This window comes from Neopsephotus bourkii, unplaced genomic scaffold (genome assembly GCF_033783945.1).
Source record: "Neopsephotus bourkii isolate Nb327-2 ecotype Australia unplaced genomic scaffold, CSIRO-AGI_Nbou_v1 NB_196, whole genome shotgun sequence".
Lineage (NCBI taxonomy): Eukaryota > Metazoa > Chordata > Aves > Psittaciformes > Psittacidae > Neopsephotus > Neopsephotus bourkii.
In genome coordinates this window covers 16152865-16177137 of record NW_026900709.1, presented here as the reverse complement: position 1 = coordinate 16177137, position 24273 = coordinate 16152865, and the positions used below count along the sequence as shown (strand labels likewise).

The following is a 24273-nucleotide window of genomic DNA, read 5'->3' as shown; positions in this document are numbered from 1 at the left end:
AACTTTATCTTTAAATATTGTGTGTTCCTATCCCTGCTTGGATTCTTTCCAAGAAATTGGAAATAAACTTTGTGAAACCAGTTCTTGTTAGGATGCTAATTAGGTACTTGCACTGATTCCTTTGTCCTTTCCCATTTTACAGTTGTAGTTAACAAATGCAAGCATTTTCATCTGGCAGTGTGCCTTTGCAATGGACCACCTATCTGGATTACAGAACGTAAGTTTAAGCAAGATGGCAAGAAATGCACATGACGGTTTACAGTCTAATTTTATTTTTTCTATCAAACAGGTGTTAAATGTGCCAAAACATGTATTAGCATAACATGTACTAATATACAGTTTAAAAAATGGATGTAAACATCAATTTAAAGTTCCTGTCATCAATTCACCTGAAAACTATATAACCTCGGCACTGTTATCATTGCATTCTCCCAGAGATGCATTAGATACCTTGGCATGTTCTGAATAATCTACTCATTCTGACAAAGAAAAACATCGTTTGAGGAAGCGGGTCATATGTGTGTAGAGATGTTTGCTGGAAAGGCCTGGAATTCCATGGTCCTGGTCAGTATACCACTGAAAAAGAAAAAAAAAAAAAACCAAAACAACATAAACCCCCTATGTTATGTTTTCAATTCTGCAATAGTTAATAAATACAAGAACTTTATTTTCATATAAAAGTAAGTGGATGCCTCAAGAAAACTGAGGGACTTGCTACTCTTCTTTCTTTTCAGCACTTTCCAGTATGTTCATATTGCTGAAAAAAAAAGTTTCTAAACCTTCTGTAACCTAGGAGTAATCATTACTGCCTCAGTACTGACAAGTCAGTTGTATCAAGTTAGGCAAAAGGGCTTTGAGATTCCCTTAGGGATGAAATGGCTTTGACCTGCTGCATGGCCTTGGCCGTTAGGGTCACAGTCTTGCTCTGGAATACTGGGCTCTAAGCAACAAGCTTTCAGCTAGATGCTGTGGGATTCTGTTCAAAACATCCTGCATTACATCAGGGCCATGAACATTATGAATCGTGTACTGCAAATAAAATCCATATGAATTCTGCTGACTCTTAGAAATAACTGCCATTCCCCTATAGCTTAACTGGAATGACTATAACTCTATACACTATTCCAGATACTTGAGAAATAACAATGGTTTGCTAAATATCAGTGAAGGAGGCAGAGAATGTGGAATACACAAAATGGCCTACAAACCCCAAGTACAGAGAGATTCCTGTGTGATCCCTTTTTGGGAGGTTCATGGTCCTGGGAAAGTAGATTCAGGCAGAAGGCTAGTACATTTGATAGCAGGCAAACACTTTGGTCATTAGCTCCAAGAAAAAAGGTGCAGAAACAGAGCTTTGAGTGTAATTCAAAGTACTTTTTTGTTGTTCATTCCTCATTTATATCCTCTAACCTCTTGTTTATGTGTTTTCCTCTGCCTGCACTGCAAGCAAGTTTTGTGGACAACTTGTGTATTTTCTGATGCTGGATATACTACTTGGATTCTACCCTTTTTGTGCGTTTCACCTTGTGCCTGTGGTAGGTATGTCCAGTAAAAGATAGAATCCATCAGACCAGTTATGGTTTTGCCCCCAGAAGCCAGCTCCTTCACCTTTCTCTCTTTTACTAGCTATCACAACTTTCATAAGGAGGCTGGATTCTCATTCTTCTCCCTGGCTCATTTTAAAAGCCTCAACATTATTCTTGACAACAGAGAAATCCTGATAGCATCCAAATGGCAAGAAGCAAAGCATGGGGGTGGGGTGGGGTGGGGTGAGGGGTAGGGGGAGAAAGCAGGCAAATCCTTCAAGCAAGAAATTGTTTAAGAGTAACAGAAGCACTAGCAATTGACAGGTTTTGATGCGTGTTCAGTAGAACTGGGTTCTTAAGAACATTGCCAAATATCAGATAAGTTTATTGATAAAGCTACAAAACACTGTTCAAAATGAAAAAGTCTGTTATTTACCATTGCCTGGAAATCCACCTGTGCATTAACCAGAGCTTTTGCGATTTGTGCTGAGTTCTGGAAATGTACGTTATCTGAAAAAGGTAAAGAAATTGGCTGTTGAAACGTGTAAATACAGCAAAGCATAAAGTTATAGTGCATTAAGTTGTGTCCACTAATTATCAAGTGATACAGTTGACATTACTAAAAATGAGTAAGCATCTTATGTCATATGGAAATCTATCAAAGATAGATTATCAAAGACCCTAATCAAAGGCATAAAAAGATGCTTCATGTTTTTCAAAGTGATTCTGGCTCTGTATTTGTACTGCCATTTGCAAACCTCACCATCTGCTGTTCCATGGATGAGAAGATATTCTACATTTTGGAAATTCTTTGCTCTTGCCATCACAGTTGAATTCTGTTGAGAGGAAAAACGAACAGCTCAGCAGCTTCAATTTAAACCACTCAACCACAGAGCTGAAAGGCTTTAGTTACCTAGTAGAACAACAGTCAAACAGTTGAACTGGCATGATAATGACAGCAGTGACTTCATATCGATCTGACATTATAATAGAAACCATATGTATTTAGTGCCTTTTCTATGAGCCAGTTCATGAAAAGCACAGCATTAGCGATTGTGTCATTCCCTGAATGTTATAATTCGTAGGCAGACCTACCAGGGCAGTTTGGTATTGAGCATTTCTGTTCTTTGAGTTGGGATGAAGAATAGGAACTGAGAACAGGATCAAAAATCTTTAATAGGTATCTGTCCATTAGCTTCTTTGGGCATTAATTCAGTCCTCTCTGTATGCAGAGCTGGTATGTGCACTGCTGGAGGAAGCTATAGGCTGCCTATCAATGTGAAGAAAAGAAGAAAGACAACCTGTGCCACATAGGGGAAGCTGTTCTTACCATTTAGTATGCTTATGATATTATTGTCACAGAGTTACATTTACATGAAGCAGTTTGCATACCACGGCTAACAGTACCAACCAAAGCCTTATCAACATTTTAACCTCTCTCACAAATTCTTCCCTAGGCTAACGGTTTGCATTGGCAGAACTGTCTGACTTGTCCAAGTGCGAAAATAAGGATCCTTCAATTTAGCATATTTAGGATTTATAAATACAAAACTGCGAGTAGCTATGGAGATATGAATTTCCTGTAGCTTAGCTCCTACAGTACTGCCACTATGAGACCTGGCAGGTCATTTTCTTTCTTCACAGTTCTACTTGTCCATGGAAGTGTGATTTAAGTTTAAGGCAGATCAACACAGAGAGAAAATTCTCACCTTGTAGTGCTCAAGATTATCGGACTCTACAGGCAGACCCATAAATCGTTCTGTGTAGATAGATGCTGTGATAGTAAAGGAGAAAAGAGCTATAGGCAGAGAATGTACAGATATTTTTGTGCCTTCAGTGACATGTAGCAAATGAAATATTGTTTATTTTAACTGTATCTGTTCTGCTTGGTTTCCTCATAATACACCAAATGTAAACATATTTTAAAAAATAAACTATGAAGGTTAATTAATAAATGTCCTCCAAAATGTCCTTGCAGAAATAGTGGTTTGATACTCATCTGTGGAACCAACACAATGTTTTGTGGGTAAAGGTAATTATCTGATATTGCTTTATGCTATTGGGTTGAACTCCAGGTCAGTTAAATGAGCCAAGAAGCCAATAAAGGAGCATGGTGAAAAGATGATACAGCCTATTTTTGCCACTTTGAAAAAAATTTAGCAGAGCTGAATTCCAGCCTGGGTTGTATATGTGTAACTACAGTAAATATGGATATATATGTTGTCCATTTCCTACTGAATGGACGCAGGAATTAGGAGGAGCTGGAAATGATACAGACTTGCATTAAAATAGTGGTGCAATTGCTGTTCAGGTCTCTGTTCAATTCCTTTTTCTAACTATGACAAAGACTGTTAACAGATTTGACAAAACAAATGTGAATAACTGAGCAGTATCACCAAGAAATCAGTAGGAACAGCTATCTTTGAGCTGCCTGGGTATTTGTAATTTATCTAAGAGCCGTTATGAAATTTGTGGAAAACTGATGCAGCAGCTGTCACTACCAGAACATTAGTTTCCTTATGACCTTGCCTTGAAAGAGCAACTGACACATATTGAGCAGTCAAGCTACAGTATTGCAAGCATTTTATTTATTTAACAGAGTCAGGGATTTCTGACAAAGAAGAGCTGGAATATTTTCCTCCCATAAGAGAAGTGATGGCCATTGAAATCCATAAGGAATGTAATTGTCTACCTTATTGTCCAGTTTGGTACACTGCATTAGAATAATTTTATTAAAAAGTAGAAATGAGAATCCTCCCAGGAATGGAAAATGACTCAATATACTCATGTTCCCATGGTTTATTATGTACCCTTTACATATGTTACTACTGAGTGCTAACAATGTATACTGTGTCTCCCAGATAGTGAACTAAGGCTCCTGAAGATAATTTGTAATAAACTAAGTACCAAAAAGATCTAAGTAGCCTATATTTTATGAAAATCCTTTATCATTCAATGAAAACAGAAAATGTGCAATATCTGTTGTCAACACAGTGTCAAACAACCATATTGGGCTTAAGTCTTCAATAAAAAGACTCTTTTTGAATGGCTGGCATTTCAACAGTATTCTGAGCCAAATTCTCCACTCTTCTACCAGTATAGCTACAACAAGTCCACAGAGGTCAGCAGAATTGCATTATAATGACTAAGTGGAAGATTTGGCTTGTCAATTACTGAGGAAGAAAAAGGAGATAAATTGCAAATTTTAATAAAACAGTCACAGATCTAATGCTTTTAACTATACATTGTCCCCCAGCATAATTTCCCTTGCCATTTTGTAACTGTTCAGCTGTTATTAACTCTGACACAAAATGGAGATGAGTAGAAGGGTTTCAGAGAAAAGTTTTATGGCCCAGACTCTGATCTGTGCATCTAAAAGAGGGTGGGACAGAATTTAGAAGCTGTAGGGGCCAGTACATCCTCTGACTACTTAGAGACTCAAATATGTAGCATCCTGTGGTTTTGCCCCTAACACCATTCACCCTAATGTTAACATGATTTGTTTGCCAAAACTTATGACTCACAACTTCCTTCTGTTTCCTTCCTTCCTTAGTGGAGGTACATTTGCTTGTTTGGATTTGACAATGTGTTTTTAGCAAGATTCTTTAACTCCTTCATGAAAATTTATCTAAAGTAAATATTGCAAGGTGTACAATTAAGTTTTACCTTAACTAAAAATTCAATTTTTAATGCTTGGACAAATGTTTACAAATCTTTTATTGAAGGACTTCTGCAAAAATAGTGCTTTATGCCTGCATTCTGGAAATAATTTTGCAATCATGAGCAAAAATGTCTTAAAAAAATCTTGATGCCAGTGAAAACATGAAGACTATGCTTCCTGTGTCATACAAATGTTTTCCCCTTTGTTTGCAAAACACCATAAATACAAGGAATGTCTGCGCTAGCAGTCAGGGAAGGAATCTTTCCCATTTAACCAAAATTTTTTCTCATAACCAAGACTTCTTAGCAAACGACCATATGCTAAGTAAATGTGTTCAAAGTGCTACATTTTGCTCATTGAAAACATGCATGCCATGATTCTTTTTTACACTAAGGTTCCTTTACACCATGCCAAAAGCTTAACAGGTCTGTAAGTAAGCATGAGTGTGTGCCTTCTTTATTCACACAGTAAGGCCCTGGGAGTATACTCCCAGAGTTGTTTCCTCTGAACAGTTTGGAGCCTAAGTCAATAAACATAAATAAAAATATGTTTCATAACACAACACATGAAGTGTGGCTGAGAAACATCTAAGGGGAAAATATTGAATAGAAAAAAATTACATCAGATACAACTGAGTCCCTTTCTTTTCCACTGCTTTTGGGAAATAACTTTTCAATCATCAGAGGTACTGATTCCTGACAGAGATAATTTGCAGTATATGAAGCTGAAGTGCACTGTGATTTCATTACTGGAAGAAAAATCATTTCAGATGTTTCTGAATTCAGTACTACTGTTTTAACAGGATTTTTAGGGAGAGCACTCCTGAATATAGCAGTTTATCAAGAGGGCTTTACACACTTTGGGTTTCAGATGTGCATATGGAGTTATCTGGGCATACCTTCTATGTGACAAAGTCTGTTCCAAACTGCCAGTTGCAGTCAGTTATTTTCAGCAAGGAAAACATTAAACTTAAGGTCCTAAGAGTTTTATGTCTAGGTAATTGCAATGTGCTTTAAGTTTCATATTGCCAGTCTCCTGCAATGATTTAATTTAGAAAGTCATTAAATGCTACATCTTGCTTTCCAAGTCAGTATTTATGACACGTTTCCATACCGTAATATTCCCAGCTGGAAACAGGAGCCACAGCCATTCCGCATTTAAATACTCCACTGCCAGATCCAAGTGCCAAAGAAGTTACGTACCCACCATAGGACTAGGGAGAAATCACAGACAGTTTAGAAGAGTTGGTAAAGATCTGGGCTTTCTTTTTTCTGAATTGAACTTACACAAATCAATTCCAAAGTAAATATTTTGCTTTGAACACATGGAAGACAAAGCAACAAAAGCTTTTTATTTCTTTCATTTATTTATTTCAAATGGATCTGATATTATTTCCTGTGAGACAGATTAGACAATTTGATACCCTTCTCTTTTGTTACTTCTTCAGTGCTTAATGCAGGATACTCCCCTCATTACTGCTTAGAATCACAGAAAAATTTTAAGTTGGTAGGGTCCTTTGAGGTAATCACTGCAACCTCTCTCTCAAAGCAGGGCTAACCAGATTTAAATGAGGTTCATCAGAGTCACATCCACACTACACAGTCTTTCTACCAGATCTGTTTCAACACTGATCACTCTCATCTTAATTTTTTTCCCTAAAACTGAAAGAAAACTTGCCTTGTGGCAACTTGTTGTCATTGTCTTCCATCTTTTCAGTATGCGTGTCCATGAAGATTTACAAGTTCTTTCCTCCCTTAACAAATTCCCTAGCTAATCACAGGCATATTGAACCAACCCCATCATCAGTACTAATAGGCTCAGCTAGCTACTTGGGAACTTGAGATTGAAGCAATTCCTCCCTACCGTCTGCCACTTATCCTGTTATTTTCTAGCCTGATTCCTCAAACTGGGACCCAGCAAGGAAGAGTAAGTTCATAGCTGGAAGTCAGGGAAAGTAGTAAGTACACCTGGATATGAGAAGAAATTTGTGCACCTGTGTGGGGCTAGTCGCTGAGACAGGGAAATTCTGTAAATAAAAATCATTTTGTTTGGCTGACCATAGGATATGGAACTGGGGTTGGGAAATACTTGTATCACAATATCACAGTATCACAGTATGTTAGAGATTGGAAGGGACCTCAAAAGATCATCTAGTCCAATCCCCCTGCTGGAGCAGGAACACCTAGATGAGGTTACACAGGAACGTGTCCAGGCGGGTTTTGAATGTCTCCAGAGAAGGAGACTCCACAACCTCCCTGGGCAGCCTGTTCCAGTGTTCCATCACCCTCACTGACAAGAAGTTTCTTCTCAAGTTTAAGTGGAACCTCTTGTGTTCCAGTTTGTACCCATTGCCCCTTGTCCTATCATTGTTTGCCACTGAGAAGAGCCTGGCTCCATCCTCGTGACATTCCCCCTTTATATATTTATATACGCTAATAAGGTCACCCCTCAATCTCCTCTTCTCCAAACTATAGAGACCCAGCTCCCTCAGTCTTTCCTCATAAGGGAGATGCTCCACTCCCTTAATCATCTTAGTTGCCCTGCGCTGGACTCTCTCCAGCAGGTCCCTGTCCTTCTTAAACTGAGGGGCCCAGAACTGGACACAATATTCCAGATGAGGTCTCACCAGGGCAGAGTAGAGGGGAAGGAGGACCTCTCTCGACCTACTAACCACCCCCCTTCTAATACACCCCAGGATGCCATTGGCCTTCTTGGCCACAAGGGCACAGTGTCGGCTCACGGTCACCCTGTTGTCCACTAGGACCCCCAGGTCCCTCTCCCCTACACTGCTCTCTAACAGGGCGTTCCCCAACCTATACTGGAACCTGGGGTTGTTCCTGCCCAGATGCAGGACTCTACACTTTCCCTTGTTATATTTCATCAAGTTATTCCCTGCCCAACTCTCCAGCCTGTCCAGGTCTTGCTGGATGGCAGCACAGCCTTCTGGCGTGTCAGCCACTCCTCCCAGCTTAGTGTCATCAGCAAACTTGCTGATAGTACACTCAATTCCCTCATCTAAATCATTGATGAATATATTAAATAATACTGGTCCCAGTACCGACCCTTGAGGCACTCCACTAGATACAGGCCTCCAACTAGACTCCGCCCCATAGACTACAACTCTCTGGCTTCTCTCCTTCAGCCAGTTCACAGTCCACCTCACTACCCAATCATCCAGACCACACTTCCTCAATTTAGCTGTGAGGATGCTGTGGGAGACCGTGTCAAACGCTTTGCTGAAGTCAAGGTAGACCACATCCACCGCTCTGCCATCATCCATCCACCGTGTTATTTCCTCATAAAAGGCTACGAGATTGGTCAAGCATGACTTCCCCTTGGTGAAGCCATGTTGACTGCCCCTCGTAACCCTCTTATCCTTGATATGCCTTAAGACCAAGGATAAGGTGTTCCATCACTTTCCCAGGAATGGAGGTGAGGCTGACTGGTCTATAGTTACCCGCGTGTATAAGGACTTTGAAAAATAATGGGTTACTGTTTACTTTGGAATGGATGGAAGGATAAAAATATGGGGTGTGTCATGAAGACTTCTGAAGATTATCAGCTTCTTCAGTAGCACATGAAAGACTATTAAGCATTTTTTTTGTAGAAAAATAAGTTAGTCCCTCCTTCCTCTTGACATTCCAGCTTGAAATGACATATGCTAATGGAAGCAATAATATGTACAATTTTTCCAGTTCATTTGATTAGCTGATTTGATATTTTAAAAATCAGTCCACAAGGCTAAACAGTAAAGGATTAGCATCAGGCAGAGAAATCTATGCACCGTAACAAAGAGTTCAAAACCTGAACTGATTTAGTCATTAAGTTATCTTGCCATCCAGAAGAATTTGGTGAGTCTGAAAGTACTATGAACTGCATAGTTCGTAAATACTTGTCAAGCTATAAATAAGGAATCACCTTTGAACTCCTTTTGAAGGTTATGGACCAGGAAACAGTACAATAAATAGAAAAAATGAACATGACATGTTTGGCAATAGTGCTGTTTGAATATTATATGCACTACTGGGATACAATGCTTTACATGTGTGAAATCTCTTAATTGGTTCTGGAAATAAAATATGACATGATTAAAAAAATAAAATATTTTCATGTGGCCTTAACTTACTTAATGTCACTTTAGAATAACTCCTTGCAAGCGTCTGTGTCACTTAATTTCACCATATGGTACCCCATTTTATTCTGGTGTTATAGCAGTGTCTACCCAAAATAATTTAAATATTAGTTGGTAGAAGCTTCATAGAAAGATTTTAGCAACCCTGTTCATGTGCTATCTAAGATCAGGGAACTTCTATAATTACAGTTGAGATGAATCTGTTTCTGGGAAAGCCTCTTACAATGAAACTGGGCCAATGAAAACAAACAAACAAAAACTAGCAAAAAATAAACAAAACAGTGACAGATCAGAAGAACTCTCCTGGCAAAGATAAACAGTTAAAGAAAATTAAAGGTCTTTCTGATTGACAATCAGAGAAAAATGAACATGTATGAAGACAAAAAAAACCCTGGAAAATGTTAATGAGTGGCTAACATATCAGTTTGTTCTGTAACCTTTTTTAATTAGTGCTGTGAGTTACTGCTGGATAGCTAACACTGATCTGCCCAGAGGAGTAAGTGTAGCTAACATAGGTCTAGCCTCCAAACCATTTACCATTCCTTACAGTGCTGTCCCTAAAACATGAGACCCTCAGATGTTGTTTATCGTCTTGTTCTCCTGCATAGTATCATTCTGTTATGCTGAAGCTGATGAAGCTGGGTAGGAGGCAGGGCTCCAGTTCTGCATATGCATTCTTGATCCAGCCATTCATGATGAACAAAAGCAACTGAGTCAGATGGCCTAAACATCTTAAAAATCTCTATAAAGGGGCTGTGTGGCATTTGTGCTGCCACTGAGTTGACTTCAGCTCTCCCCTAACACCACTAGTATGTCTGCATCCCATTTCTATGAATAGTCCTACTTTGAAGTTGATAACACAGGAAAAAACCCCAACTATTCCAATACTTTATTTTTCTCCATCAGAATGCAGTGCTATACTAAAATATGTAGTTGAGCTATGCTACCTTATTTCTCAGTGCCTTAGGGTAGAGGAATGTGGTCATTTAACAAGAAAGATTTGTAATGCATCTGGCTATACAAGGTTCTGGGTGTGTTACAAAGAAAAGTGAAAAAAGTCAGCGATGAAGAATAGACCTGCTGATTATTTTGAATGACTTCTATACAGTCTTATTCACATTTTCTGGTAATTTTAATCTCAGAGCAGAAAGAGCATACCTGAATTTTGACACCATGCCAGCAAGTCCCCAAGTTAAAAGTAAATATAATTAAACCATCTCAATTTTCCTTAACTAGACTTTTCAGTATGCCCTCTTGAGCTGTCAAAGATCCCTTTTTGGGAGCTTGCATGGTTTCAATTGCATGATATAGTTGCCAACAGGAATTATCCCCTTTGGCAATATCATCAAAGACTGGCAGAAGAAACTTTATGCTGATTTAGGGCAGAATAAGGAATAATAAAAAAGATAGAAAAAACACAACCACTTACCCAGCCCCATATTGCTATTCGTTTCTCATCAATAAAACCCATTTCTATAAATTTCCTGTGAAAAAGAAAATCACAGAAACAAATGCATTATTACAAAAAATTGATAATGCTATTACAAAATAGTAAAAAAAATATTCTCTTTCACTTTTTTCCAAACATTAGACTAAGTTAAGCAAATTGACAATTAGCATAATGTGTCTGATTTCTACAAAGCATGAGTCACCCTAATAATAGATATTTCAGAGACAAAGGAAGAATATTTCTTGAAAGAATAACAGTGCTGAAATTAATAGTCTCTTCATAATAATTTTTGTTCCAGTGGATAAGGACTCTGCCCAACTGGCTTTTTGGCAAAAAAGTTCTGTTTTCTTATCCTTAGAAGCCACCTGGATGTTTAGCCCAGAGTAGTTTAAACACCATACATTATGCTCATGTTAAACATCACACATTCTACTCATGTTGTACATGTGCATATGTATGTGTATACACACGTGTACAGGCATACACTCAGATGCAGAAAAAAAAAGTTCAAACCGTGTATTTCTACTAATAACCACATTTAATTTCCTGTAGCTCTACATTCTCTCAGACTATTATCATTTTCATTATTTTAATGCCAAAGGTTCTGATTGTCATTAATATTCAGGTTATCCTGTGCCTGAAAAGTGAAGAGCACATACTGCTATTATAATATAAAATAATAATGAGTAAGGCATCTTCTAATGCTCCAAGTAGGTAATAAGCTTTAAACAGATGAAAGGTGCACCTTGCTTATCCAGTCAGTAGTCAAATAGTCAAATTGCGCAAAGAGAATCATAAATACTAGGTGTCCTACAAAAATCCCACATCAGAGTCTGAAGACTGTATTTCCAGAGCTGTATTAGCAACAGCAAAGAAAAGAGGATAAGGAAAAGAACACAAAGGTTTGAGAGTGACAGATAAACAAAATAGGTTTGGGTACATGCCAGGACACATATTAGGCTTATTTTACTATAACAAGCATGAACGACTGACAACACCCAAAATATGGGATACTATCTGGGTGGGACAAAGTTCAAACAGCCAAAAAATGATTCAGGTTTGTTATATTGCTGTCTTAATCCCTGGGGTTCCTCCTACAGCAAAAGTTCCTCTAAGAACTTACTAGACTATAGTATGCTCTCTAAAAATCATACATCTTAAACCATGTATTACATCAGGAAGATGGAATGCAGTACATTTAACTGAATAAAAACTCAGTCTAGGTGCTGACAGAAAACTGGGAAGTGTGAACTCTGAGGTAATTTCTTTACAGTCTGTCTCAGCAGATTTTACAAATGCAGAATCAGCTTAGGTTCCCTCTGTCTCTGATACTTTATGTCTGAGTGACAATTCAGAGTAATAAAAAAAATTATCTCTCTGGTGATATTTTAAAATATGCCATTTCTGCTAAAAGTTTAAAAAAAGAAAATCAAATAATAAACAAATAGAAAAACCTGACATGACACAAGAATTATGTTTCATTTATCACAGAAAAGGAAAATGGTGTGTTCATATAATTGAGGAGGAAATTAATTATCACAAAGCAGAAAGAGGAAGGAATAGACACCTTTCTCACACACACTTGTAAATACAGGCTGTGTTCTCAAACAAGTAGAAAAAACTGAGGGAACCTGTGCTGTTAGATCCCATTTCTAGCTAAGCTACTTAGAGTCAGGTCTATTATTGAAGGAAAGAGTGTATTTACTGTTGCATCTGGAAATCTAACCATGCTCTGATTGGCCAAATTCCAGAACATAGGCTAGACTAAATTTCTTATTCCTGCTTTGTGTTCATCTCTGGAGTTCAAACACTTCTTTAAATGCTCACTTCAGCAGTGTTACTGCATCTGCAAGCTTCTCAGGCAGCCTTTCTTTACAAAATGTCGGCTTTCACTGCCTCCCAAAACGTCTGCTTAGGGCATTATTTTTTCTTGAAAAACTTTAAGTGCTTTAATGAAAAGGAGCACTGTTGGGGACCAGCTACCAGAGGATCTCAGACACTTTCTGTTGTTTATAACTATCTTAAAATAGCATGGAAGCCAAGTTTGTATGACCAACCAACATGCAGAAAGCTTGCATCAGGATTCAGTTTTGCTACAAAGTTCACATTTGACCTTTAGCTAATCACTGTGGTACATCACTACGGATCTTTGGCTAATAAGTGTTGTCACTGAGGTAGGTTTCTCCTACAGGGAGAACTTATGAATCAGGGATAATATGTTGGCTTACTTCTCACCACTGAAGCTTGTAGTTCTGTAGGCTTAGGATTTAAGCCTCTGATGATGCTTTTATAAAATGGAAGTGGTGAGGTCTAAATGTGGACTTAGTAGTATATGGACTTGAGTATACCAACAAAATCTCACTGACATCAAGCACCTTAATGGTATTTTATTTCTATAAGTTTTCTTGTCTTATTTCCTGGAGACCTCAGCTCTCCAGAAGAAAGGCTCAGTAGTATATTCAGTTGTTTTTTTTTCACATTACTCCTTGTAGGTATGCAAATGCAACAGTTATACAGGGAGATATTCTACTTACTTCACTGCTGAGATTTGGTCCTCAACTTCATAGACTCCAAGTCTTCGATATACCGCATGCAAAATCTTGTCACCTTGATAAGCTGTCCCTCTGCCATCCACTAGAATAACAATAATTCCCTCTTTGCTTGCAAGATAGGTTATCCAGCTAATGCTAAATGTTTCCTTTACATTCTGACTGCAGGGTCCTCCATACCTGAGGATGAAAATTCACAACTCGTATTATTAAATTTATATATGATTACTGGATACTGGGCTGTAACTATAGGTACTTCTTACATTTTCTCCACAAGTATTTTGTTATATGGCTGTGGCTCAGAAAGCTCAGTAGACAAGCAGTTCAACTACCATTTTCGTATGAGATTTTGCTATCTAAAACCTATTAAAATCCTTTAGGTCTTATGCCTAAGGCAAATTGTTAGTTTTAGCTCAGACCAAGGGGTGCAGCATCAGGTGCTTGTCACAAGGGTAATCCTGGGAATAGTCATGCCTCAAAGTCATGCCTTTTTCTTCTCTTCAAATTCCTTAGGTGTAATACCAGTTTTCATTGCTTTTCTGCATTTCATGCACGCAGCAATGCCAGAGGAAAGAGGAGAAAAAGTACAGCTCCTTACACTTTCTGAACATCCCCATCTTTGTTTCAATAGAGAGTATCATGTGCTGTTGGAGCTGCAGTCGGAACACACCCCACATAGCTGAGCAATAGAGAGACATTCCTCATGAGAATGGCCTACTGCAAATTATATGCTTGACCTCAAGGACACAACTGACTTAACTGTCTATTCTAAACTTAAGTCAAATATACTTGGCATTCTTGGACTTTTGGATCATCACTGATTAATACAAAATGATGAAAAGTTTATTACACCCACTCAGCTCTCAATTTTTAGGACCACTGCAATTTTCGTTGCCTTTCCTGCCTGCAATAAATTAAATTGTCAAATGTTCTTTAGAAAGAACATTTGATGGTCTTTAGAAAGAACATTTGATCAAAGAAGCCAGTCTACACTATTTAGGGGTGTTTGATATTTTTTTTATTCTTAATAAATGAAGCAGGCTTTTGCATTTTCCGCATTAGCAAAGCTGAAATCAATGTCAGCCTGCCTCATGGTAAACAGAAGCAGCAACAGAACCAAGAACTCCAAGCAATACCCCACATGTTTTTATCCTTTTCCTGACTCTGAGGAACTAATCCTTGCCCTGCTGAGATCAACATTAAAAATGTTATTGATTTCCATTAATTGAATTACTGTTCCAGAATTATATTAAAAAATCCATCATAACAAACAAAATAGAACTTAGTGGTTTTTCTTCTGTTTTGTAAAATATGGCAAAAGTCTTAGGTTTTGTTAAATTATAAGAAGTATATTTTGTAACAAAACAGCAATGATCAAAGGAAATGGTACATACACCTGAATAAGCAGAGGGTACTTCTTGGATCTATCAAACTGGGGGGGTAGAAGCATTTTGTACCACAAAGCTAGAAAAGACATATTAAAATTATATTGTTAATGGTTAAAAATGATTCATCCAAGCATAATCCAGAGTTTGGTGCAATAGTATATGAAAATGAATCAGCACTAACTACAAAACACGTGAACTGTGAATCACAGAATTGATGCAAATAACTGTATCGAGTTGTTGAAGAACAATTTTGAAGAAATAAAGTGCCAACTTTTATTTTAATTTAGCTGTGCATAAAATTATTATTTCACATAACTCTAGGTTCACAGTTTTCCAGGTGCCTAGAAAAACACAACTAAGAATGTTACTGTTACGAAGATTATCAGAAATGAGTTTTGGAAACTTTATACTGACTCATTATCATGGAATATTGTTTATAAAGTCACTATGGAAACAACAGTGTATGCAAGTCAATATAATGTATAACACATGAACAGCAGTTTACATTTCACATTTTATTATCACCATCCTATAATGGTTTTACACTATATTTCCAATAGTATTAAAGATTTTTTTTTTTTTAATAAGAAAAGCATTGTGAAGCAGAGATGTATTTTAACTACTGCTTTACTGAGAGACGCCCTGAGGCACAGACAAATTGGGTGTTGTCAAACAGGGCAGAACCACCCCTCCTCTTCCCAATCTGACAGGCTAACAAGAATGTTCTACAGAAAAATGACACTATAACAAAATGAAGGCAAAAAATTAAAATGGTATGAATAGAAAGTATAATAATGATATATAATTCTTACTTATACCATCCACTTCAAGTTTATTAATTTCTTCTTTTGGCAGTTGGATATTTTGCAAAGCAGACTGCAATTCCCAATTGTCTTCCAATACTCTGAGCTCTAAGTAGAAGAGATGACTGAATTATTAACTAATTTATTAATTCCTCTTCATTACTTGAGATTCCTTTATTTTGTGTTATTAGAACAGAAAGGAAATATGTGCGTTTTACAAGCAGTGTAATGAAATCAACTCAGACATTTCTAATTGGGCTTGACCACACAGGTAAATAAAAGCAAGGCACATGTATCAAGCACAAATATTCATTAGATTTCAATAGGATGCATATTTTGCAAAGCAAATTATTGCACATGGTGCCTCTGTATGTTAGAGTCCTGGAAGTTATGAATAAACTCCTTTCTCCAGCAGATCCTTCATCCCAGTTTTGTAATATGGAGCTGTAAATGCAAAACCTATCCCATTTGCAGAACACAGCTCTGTTATCTCCCTCCTTGCTCACCACAGTAACACCAGTTTAACCTCTGAGACCTTGGGCAGTATGGTAAAGTGCACAGATGTTTGGGAATATCTTGTTTCTGTGCTAATGCAGGAAATTCGGTTTCTTAAGGGGTTGTGGCAAACCCTTGCTTAACCGTTGTACAGTACACAAAACTTACTGTACAACTGCACACTTAGTGAACCTCTTCTGTTGCTGTTCTATTGGGTATTATTTTGTTTGTTGTTTTTATTTTAAAATCTAAAAAGTATTTAAAATTTTTGTTTTACTTGCTTTAAATCCATTTTACAGTGATATGATTTACAAATTACTATTTAAAATTTACATAATTTCCAGCATAGACTGCAGAATTATGTATTATGAGTCTACTGGGTATTGTTTGTTTATGTGCTTTCCCATAAGTAGTGATGGATGAATAATATTGTACATAATGGAAATCAGTGACTTTCAACTTCAATTTAAAAATGAAAGAACCTTTTAAAACTGATGGAAATGCTTCTTGGTTAGTTTGCCTCTTATTTTGTTTTTCTTTTTCTTTTTTTCCAATGGCAACCACTTCCTCCTTCTGGAAAAGCTCAAAAAACCCCCAAACCCTCAAAGTACTTCTCTCAGCACTTCTTGAGCTAGATAGTATCCAGGAGATGCCAAAAATACAATGGAGTTTGTTCTTTCAATCTTGACAGGTTTTGCAGATTCAAGTGGGGTTTTATGGCTGAAAAATCAACCTAGCACTTGATACTCACCCAGACTCAGCTGAACCCTTTCAATACTTCCCCTCAAAACTCCTGAAACTTGTGCACTGCCACAAATTGTAGGCATGTCAGAAGCAGCTTCCAAACAAGTGTATGTTAGTTTAACTGCATGCCTCCTAGTAAAATTCATACCTTTTCAAAATGCTGCCAACTGCAATGAGAATGGTTCTACTAAAAATAGTTTGTCATCATATAAGAGATTATGAAAGCAAGGGACTTAAAGAAAATTAAACCAGAAAAGGTCATGAAAAAGTCAGAGAAGCCTGAATTTGCTTTTATTCCTGAAGAATAACAGCACACCAGTGAGGCATCATGAAACCAGTGGTGAAGATCCATTAATGAAACTGTTCTCTCTTGCACAGAGGTTAAGAAACAGAGATATCTGTAGCTGGTCACTTCGCTGCCCTTCAGGATAAGGAAGTAGTGGGGGCCCTTGATACACAAGGTCATAATGAATCATAGAAACCAGTGAGCTATGGCAGTGGATTAAATCTGAAAAAAAATCCATGCATTAGCTGTATCTAAACCATTAACCTATTTAAACCTTCTGCAAAAGAAATGCCAGAACAACATAGTGTTTTTATAGCACAATTGCAACAGACATGTTGACCAATCTTTGCCATCTGCAAACATTTAACATTTTGGTTAAAAACTAAGATGTAGCAACTCCTATTGTAGTCAAAATAATATTACATCGCAATTCACTGACTTCTACATGAATCACCACTTAACATGAATCACCATAGCTTAACAGTAATGCAGCATTTGTCTTCCTCATGTTGACTTACGCAGTTAACAGTGGGTTATCAATACTGGCTGACCTGGCAGTAAAGACCCTGGCAGTAGAAATGTCAGTGCATTTCTACTGGCTACTGGGCAAGAAAGGAGGAATGCCAAATCACTGAGGTGTTTTACAGGATCGTGCTAGTTTTCATAACGCTTCAGGACTGAGTACTTTAAGTTGGAGAATTTTTTTTTAGGGAAAAACAAAGGACAGAGAGAGAAAAGTCACTGCAAAGTAATTAATATTTTCATCGTTAGCAAGTTTCTGCTTGGTCTGGTTGCAAACAGTCCTCACTAAAAGGCTACTTAAAAAATGAGGGTTCTCAATGTTTCTTGGTGGAGTTCCCATCTTTTATCAATAATTCACCCTGTCTGAAGCAGTTATTTAAACTGATGATCTGAAAGAGCATTTGCTGTTCCCTGACGTCTCTGCTGATGGCTGAAGAGCAAGTCACTGATCCAAATTCTAATTAGTACAGCACAACAGCTCAAACTGCAAACTCTAAATAGTACACTGCTGCATTTTGTACAGGGTAGGTTTGCTTCATGAAAAAAACCCTCAGAAAAGTCTTGTGTTCATCCAAATGTCAAAAGGAATAGTTAGGAAATCAAAATAATCTTTTCTACAGGGTTTGACTCAATATTTGGGAGACAAAGAGCTGCTGATGTTTGTTGCATCCACAGGATAGAAACAGGAAAAATATCAGAATGCTATAAAAGTGCTGGATTCAGGAAAGAAAGAGAGTTCACTGATATTTAGCTTTCACAAATTAGAAATCTAAAATGACACTAGATATTTTGATAACAAACAAGATGAAAGGCTTCTTGATCACAATCCCAATATTGATTAGAGGATCTGCATAGTGAAGATCAATGGGAAAAAAAATGCTTAGAAATAAGCAGGATATTTGCAGTACCTCTATCACTGTAGTTCTCAAAAAGAGTAGACATGGGAATCCCAGGACCTGTCACAGAATGATAAGAAGGCAGTTTATAGTTTGAAGCTGGAATTTTATGATGGAGTTTGTATTACGTTAAGATTGGTAACTGAAAGGTGTTAAAGAGCTCAGAGTTAATACACAAACCTAAATCTTCTCTGCTGTGTAACGCACTAGTCCCTGCTGCATTAAATGCATAAGGTACTGTGTGACATAGACCTGTATACATACAGGCACTGCTTATCAAACATAATCAAAGCAACTTTAAATTTACTAACAAACTCTTCCTCTCTACAGATGAACTGATATCTAGTTAATACCTGAGATGTGATTATATAAGGTGCATGCAGAATTAACAATGTGAAACATTCTTCTGAGAACATGCCACATCATATTTGTGAAGGTGAGTGGCTTTCACATGGTGATGACCTCACTGACTACTTTGTGCAAGAATGATTGAAAGGTGTTATTATTTGCTACATTTGCTTCTCTGCTCAATGGACGTTCTCAGGAACTCTTCAGATGATAAGTCAATAAAAAATCAGAAGAACACTAAACATTAGATGAAATACGCAAAAGGAAAACCATGGATATTTTTCTTTCCTTCAGACATCACTGTTATTTGATTACAGTAATGGATAAAATGTTGAACCACTGAAATCACCTAACTTATTTCAAAAGAGTTAAGACTTCATTTAATACCTACATTACAAGTAGTTTCAATGATCATGCATCTTGATGAGCTGAATTTTTCTTAGTTCAGTTATAAAGAATGTTCTCAGGTCAATATCCAAAATTTTGTGGCTGACACAAATTTAATAATTTCAGTTGGGAAACATATTGTAATAGTCTCTAATTGCTAACTTTGATCACATAAATTGGAAATGTGTGTGTTTCTAAATCCTGCTTTAGTTGCTGCAAGAAAAACATGACTTTGATGAGCCACATTAAAACCTGTTTTGTGCCACGGACTTTCAAAAATCTGTTTTTAATACCAAAAATCCCAGTATTTTTATTTAAAAAGAGAAAAAAAAAAGTGAAAATATTTCAATGCTCTGAAACATCTTCCCAAGGATTTTGGACATGGAAAACTTTTTTTCTGTAAATCTCTCCTGGTTATTGTGAAATTTGGGATATAATTTGGGATAATCAGTATTATCTGCAACTCTGACAAAATAGAAAGAACAACTGATTATATGTTTGCCCCCATACTATACATACCATAACAGATCAAGGCGTAATACTTAGAATGTTCACTGAACCTTGCTGTATAATACTGGCATCTCTCTTTCCTTAAATTGCAAGTAATGCATTGTTTTCTGATAGGTCTACTTCCAATACTGATTCTAGGAAAAATAAAGCAATATTTATTTTGCCACAACTAAAGTCACATGTGTCTGCCTTGCATTCTAGAACAAAGGTACTGTATTTTCAGAACAGTTCAATTTAAAAATAAATGTTTTCCTTTTTTATCCTTTCGTTCTGCCCCCCCCCCTTTCCCCCCCCCCAGTATATTTAAACTTTAGATGCTATTTGTCCTAAATTTTCAGATATAACCCGAGGTCAAGATTTTGTTAAAGTAGCCTATGAAATTATAATTCAAACATTTTGAAACTAAATTATTAACAAATCCAGAGCTATCTTCTATGAACTTTGTATCATTAAGATAACGTTGATAACACTTACTTGTAAATATTCCTTCTTCCTGGATAGCCTTCAAATTCATTGCTTGAATAGAAACTGTAAATTCATTTATATGTTAGTAAACAATCCATGAAATGATGACCTATGAACCAGCATCAAGATGGAAAGCAGTTTTGGAAGTTAACTTAGACTTTTTGAGATTTCCGCATATGGTGGAAGAGTAAGTTAAGCTTATATACCTTACATCTTAATAAATCTTTGCTCAAACTCTGATTAGATGACAAATAAACCATATATATAGGTATTCTATTTTAATTCTCGCAAGCTAATCTTTCCAATTATGTAATTATGTAAGCTGTATCTACTTATACAGTAAGCTGAGAGACCATAAAAAGAGAAGTAAACGCACAGTGTCTAAGGGTTCACCACATGATTAAATTTAAGTATTTCTAAAAAAGTATCTCTAAGATTGGTGATTGTAAATAGAAAAATGAAGACAATTTACAAAGAATATTGCATAAGTAAAGTTTGCAAACCTGTGCAGTGCCTTTGCATACAAATTTGTTGTGGATACATTCAGATAAGAAACAAATTATACCTAGGTATAACTTTATGAGTTAACAAATGGTGTTCAAATGATTAAATGCTGCTTTTACTGACAACACTCACAACATATTCTCTTCTTCATGCTACTTACATTGCATCATTTGTTACTCTGAAAATGTATATTGCTTCCCATTCTCCACTTGTAATTTGGATTGCATTCTCCTGTGAAGCAAGACATACAAGTTACTGAATATTGTAGAATTATTTCAGGAACTTACAGTAGATCAATATAGAACTATTTGTTTGACTTACCACAGAGCCATTGATGTAATGAATATGCTTATAACCATTTTTGTCACTAAAAATTTTGTAATATGAACTGCTGTCTGATGTAAAATATGGTGCAGAAACAAAGAACTGAAACAATAGAAGGAAAACAGTAGAAGAAATGTAAGACTGTCCAAGCTGATCAGCAGATTATAGTACATATACTAAAAGTAACAAGACTAATCAGATGGGACAAAGTACTTTGCACAAGTGTTTACCTGTGATAGTCAATCCTGGACTCAGTACATACTACAACTTCTAACCTGTCATGTCAGACTTCTTTAACTGATAATATAGATACCTCAAGCACCTCACAAATGCAGGCTCCCTACTTATAAATGTAATAAAGTCTCAATCCTACAGTACAAGAAGTTTAAGCAGTAGTATTGTGTGACTCAGAATGGTGCTTCATGTTTCAACTCACTGCTGTGAATATGCAGAAAGCTGTAGCTTTTCATTAAATCAAAATGGAATACAACAAGAAAACATACCCCGCCTGCCCATCCTGTTTGACTCTCTTCTATGTGCTGTTGATTCTGAAAAACAAAACCAAATACACAGTCTTTTAAGAAATTTAGAATGAGTTTACGGAGATTCAAAATCTTAAAATAAAAAGCAACAGCCACCTGTAAAAATGCATTTTAGGACACTTGCTATGAATGTTCAGGGACTTGAGGATTGCCTGAGGTAAATAATATTATTGTATTAATACCATTATGTTAACATTTTCTTTTTTTAACAGCTGCCATCAGAACTAAATAAAAGCTGGAGTAATTTTTTTTTAACCTTATGCAGCATTTTCACTGTTGCAAGAATTAACAACTACTTAATCTCATGAATTTTTCAGCAAAAAAGCCTGAGTAAAATAATTTCAGGAATAATAATATTAAAAATCTGTGTTAGAGTCTCAGCTAGTTAATTTGACATATTTCCTTTCATTTCAAAGCTGTGATGTTGATTTATAACACAGATAACGTGACTACTACGTACGTCTTTTAAACAAACCTTAAAACCACAAACCAAATACTTTAAGTAAATAGAAATCAAGGGTCTTTGTACCTGCTGCTCAGATTAGAGATATTAAAGGAGCTGATTTTCAACAGTTTAAAAAAATCTCAGAAATATTTAGAAAATGAATTGAGGGTCAGGCAGCAAAAATCAACCAGGTTATCATACCCCGTGACTATGAATACATTTAGCAGGTCTCAAGTTCTTGTAACATTCTTAAAGCTGATTTAAAAAAAGATTTCTGCTAAGCAAAAATGGATCAGAACCTCCTGAAGCTAAAGGTACATTTTTATTTATGCTTTACTTCTAAAGTTTCTAGTGCATTTTCAATACTTTCCTAAGACTTTTCCATTGAAGAGTATAATACCTTGTTTGTTGTACGGAGTGATTTAATATTTAACAATTCTGCATTCAGTCAATGTATTTCTTTTTTTATCTTACAAACTTTTCTTTAGGCTGTTCATTGAATACAGTATTTCTTCACTGTCTGAAAAAAACTCAACAAATTTGCTTTCTAAAGACTATGGTTTGTGTTTGTTATTCTCAGAGTAATCTCATTAACATTCAGAATCATGCTTTCTCCCTTTAAACTTAGACCCTGCAAAGTGACTTATCTGAGAAAAAGTTGCAGGTACTTGTCCCTTAGAAGGCCGTTTAGTACTTCACAGTGTCTCCACTGAGCTATTAACTCAGAAGATGGACTTTATTTCTTTTATAAGATAAGAAAAATAGGATGTGTTGTTTTATATCTGCATCCTAAATTTATTTTCCTTTCTTTAAATTAAGGCTCCGATCTTGACATAGTCCATTAAGGATATATTTAACTTCCCTTGTTTGAGTAGTCCCATTGACCTCTATGGGATTTTTCTGTCTATTAAAGTATTTACAGAATTTAATGAGAGAACTGGCATTTCCATAGGAAATCCCAATTTCACAAACACATGCCTAGCTTTTACTCACATGAATAGTTCCACTGAAGTCATATTGGTTTCGATGGTTTCGACTCACATGAGCAAGACTCAAACGTGAACATTTTTGATGAATCGACACTTTAGGAACATCTTGTAGATTACATTTTGTTATTATTTTCAAGCACATAAAGCCTAGCACATTTATTGTACATTAGTCTCAATTTAATCTGAAATCAGCAAGAGAACTGTTTTTGCCAATGGAAACATACAGAGATATACTTTCTAATGGCAAATACAGCTAATGCAGCACTCCCATCTGTTCACACTCCTTCAATTGGCCATTTGTGCAAACTTTAATGTGATAAAAGCATTGTATCACTGTATAAATATAGAGTTATAGAAACGTCAGTAGTGACTCCATAAATAAGGTTTCATGGAGAAACGCAATTAAACAAGGATAATAACACCGTCCTGCAAGATGTTAATTGTTCTGGTCTGGTTCCAGAAAAGCAGTTAAGCACATGCTTAATTTTAAACACATAAATAGACCTACTGAAATAAATAAAACTGCTTACATGCTTAAAGTTAAGCTTGTTTTGAGGTTCTTTGGTGGACTGTGGTAGAATCCTAGAAAAATGTCCCTGGGGTTTTTCGTTTTTTTTTTTTTTTAATTTTATTTTGCAACAACTGCCATATCATAGAGGAATAAAAATTATTCTCAGCTTGGAAAGTTTGTGTCAACAAACTCTGAATTTACAATTTATCAGTCATACAGAACACTTTTATAAGTATTCTTGCCTTTTATTTCTCATTAGTTCCAGGTTTCACCCTAATGCTAGTTTTTATAAGCATTCTGTGCCATAAACTCTAAAACCAAGACACGCAAACACCATCAATACTAAAAGACTATAAACGAGACTTCTGTATTAGTTACCGAAATTCAGTTATTCTTTCCTTCAGGATCTATACGGATTTACCGGTGTCTACAATCTTCAGGCTTTAAAAGGTCTTTAAAAGAAATGCTTTTTCAGAAAGGCTTCTGTACGTGAGATCTGTAATGATCTACATACAGGTATAGACAGCTAGGCCACCTAATCAAATGCTAATTTCAGCAATGTTAAACTTATATTTCCAACTATATTACCTCTGGACAGTCCCATGTATTTGAATTCTCTTTGAAGTCACAAATAGCTAAGACTGAAAAATTCTGGATTCTCTTTAGCCATTGCACACAGACTCGACTATCTGTTACCCAAGTAAGCCAAGTAAAATAGTGATCACTAAAAAATAATAAAAAAAAGAAAGAGTGGTTATTAAAGAAAAAAAATATAGAAGCACTGCTACAGATTGTA

The 24273-nt window shown here is 36.3% G+C and overlaps 1 protein-coding gene across 8 annotated transcripts in view; it reads right to left on the bottom strand.

Moving 5' to 3' along the window:
- Positions 1–252: 252 nt before the first annotated feature.
- The window catches only part of FAP (fibroblast activation protein alpha), a 39260-nt gene continuing 15239 nt past the window's right edge, over positions 253–24273 (bottom strand). For 4 of the 8 annotated variants that reach the window (XM_061344020.1, XM_061344044.1, XM_061344059.1 and 1 more), the window contains 16 exons: positions 24066–24201; positions 21494–21538; positions 20988–21092; positions 20827–20897; positions 20172–20225; positions 19707–19831; positions 18465–18512; positions 15519–15617; positions 14713–14782; positions 13304–13498; positions 10749–10803; positions 6301–6400; positions 3236–3300; positions 2290–2362; positions 1963–2036; positions 253–576 (listed from right to left, as the gene is read on the bottom strand). In XM_061344020.1, coding sequence (XP_061200004.1) covers positions 475–576; positions 1963–2036; positions 2290–2362; positions 3236–3300; positions 6301–6400; positions 10749–10803; positions 13304–13498; positions 14713–14782; positions 15519–15617; positions 18465–18512; positions 19707–19831; positions 20172–20225; positions 20827–20897; positions 20988–21092; positions 21494–21538; positions 24066–24201 — 1417 coding nt within the window. In that variant the 3' untranslated portion in view covers positions 253–474. The other 4 variants (XM_061344037.1, XM_061344029.1, XR_009724006.1 and 1 more) reach the window with 4 other exon arrangements.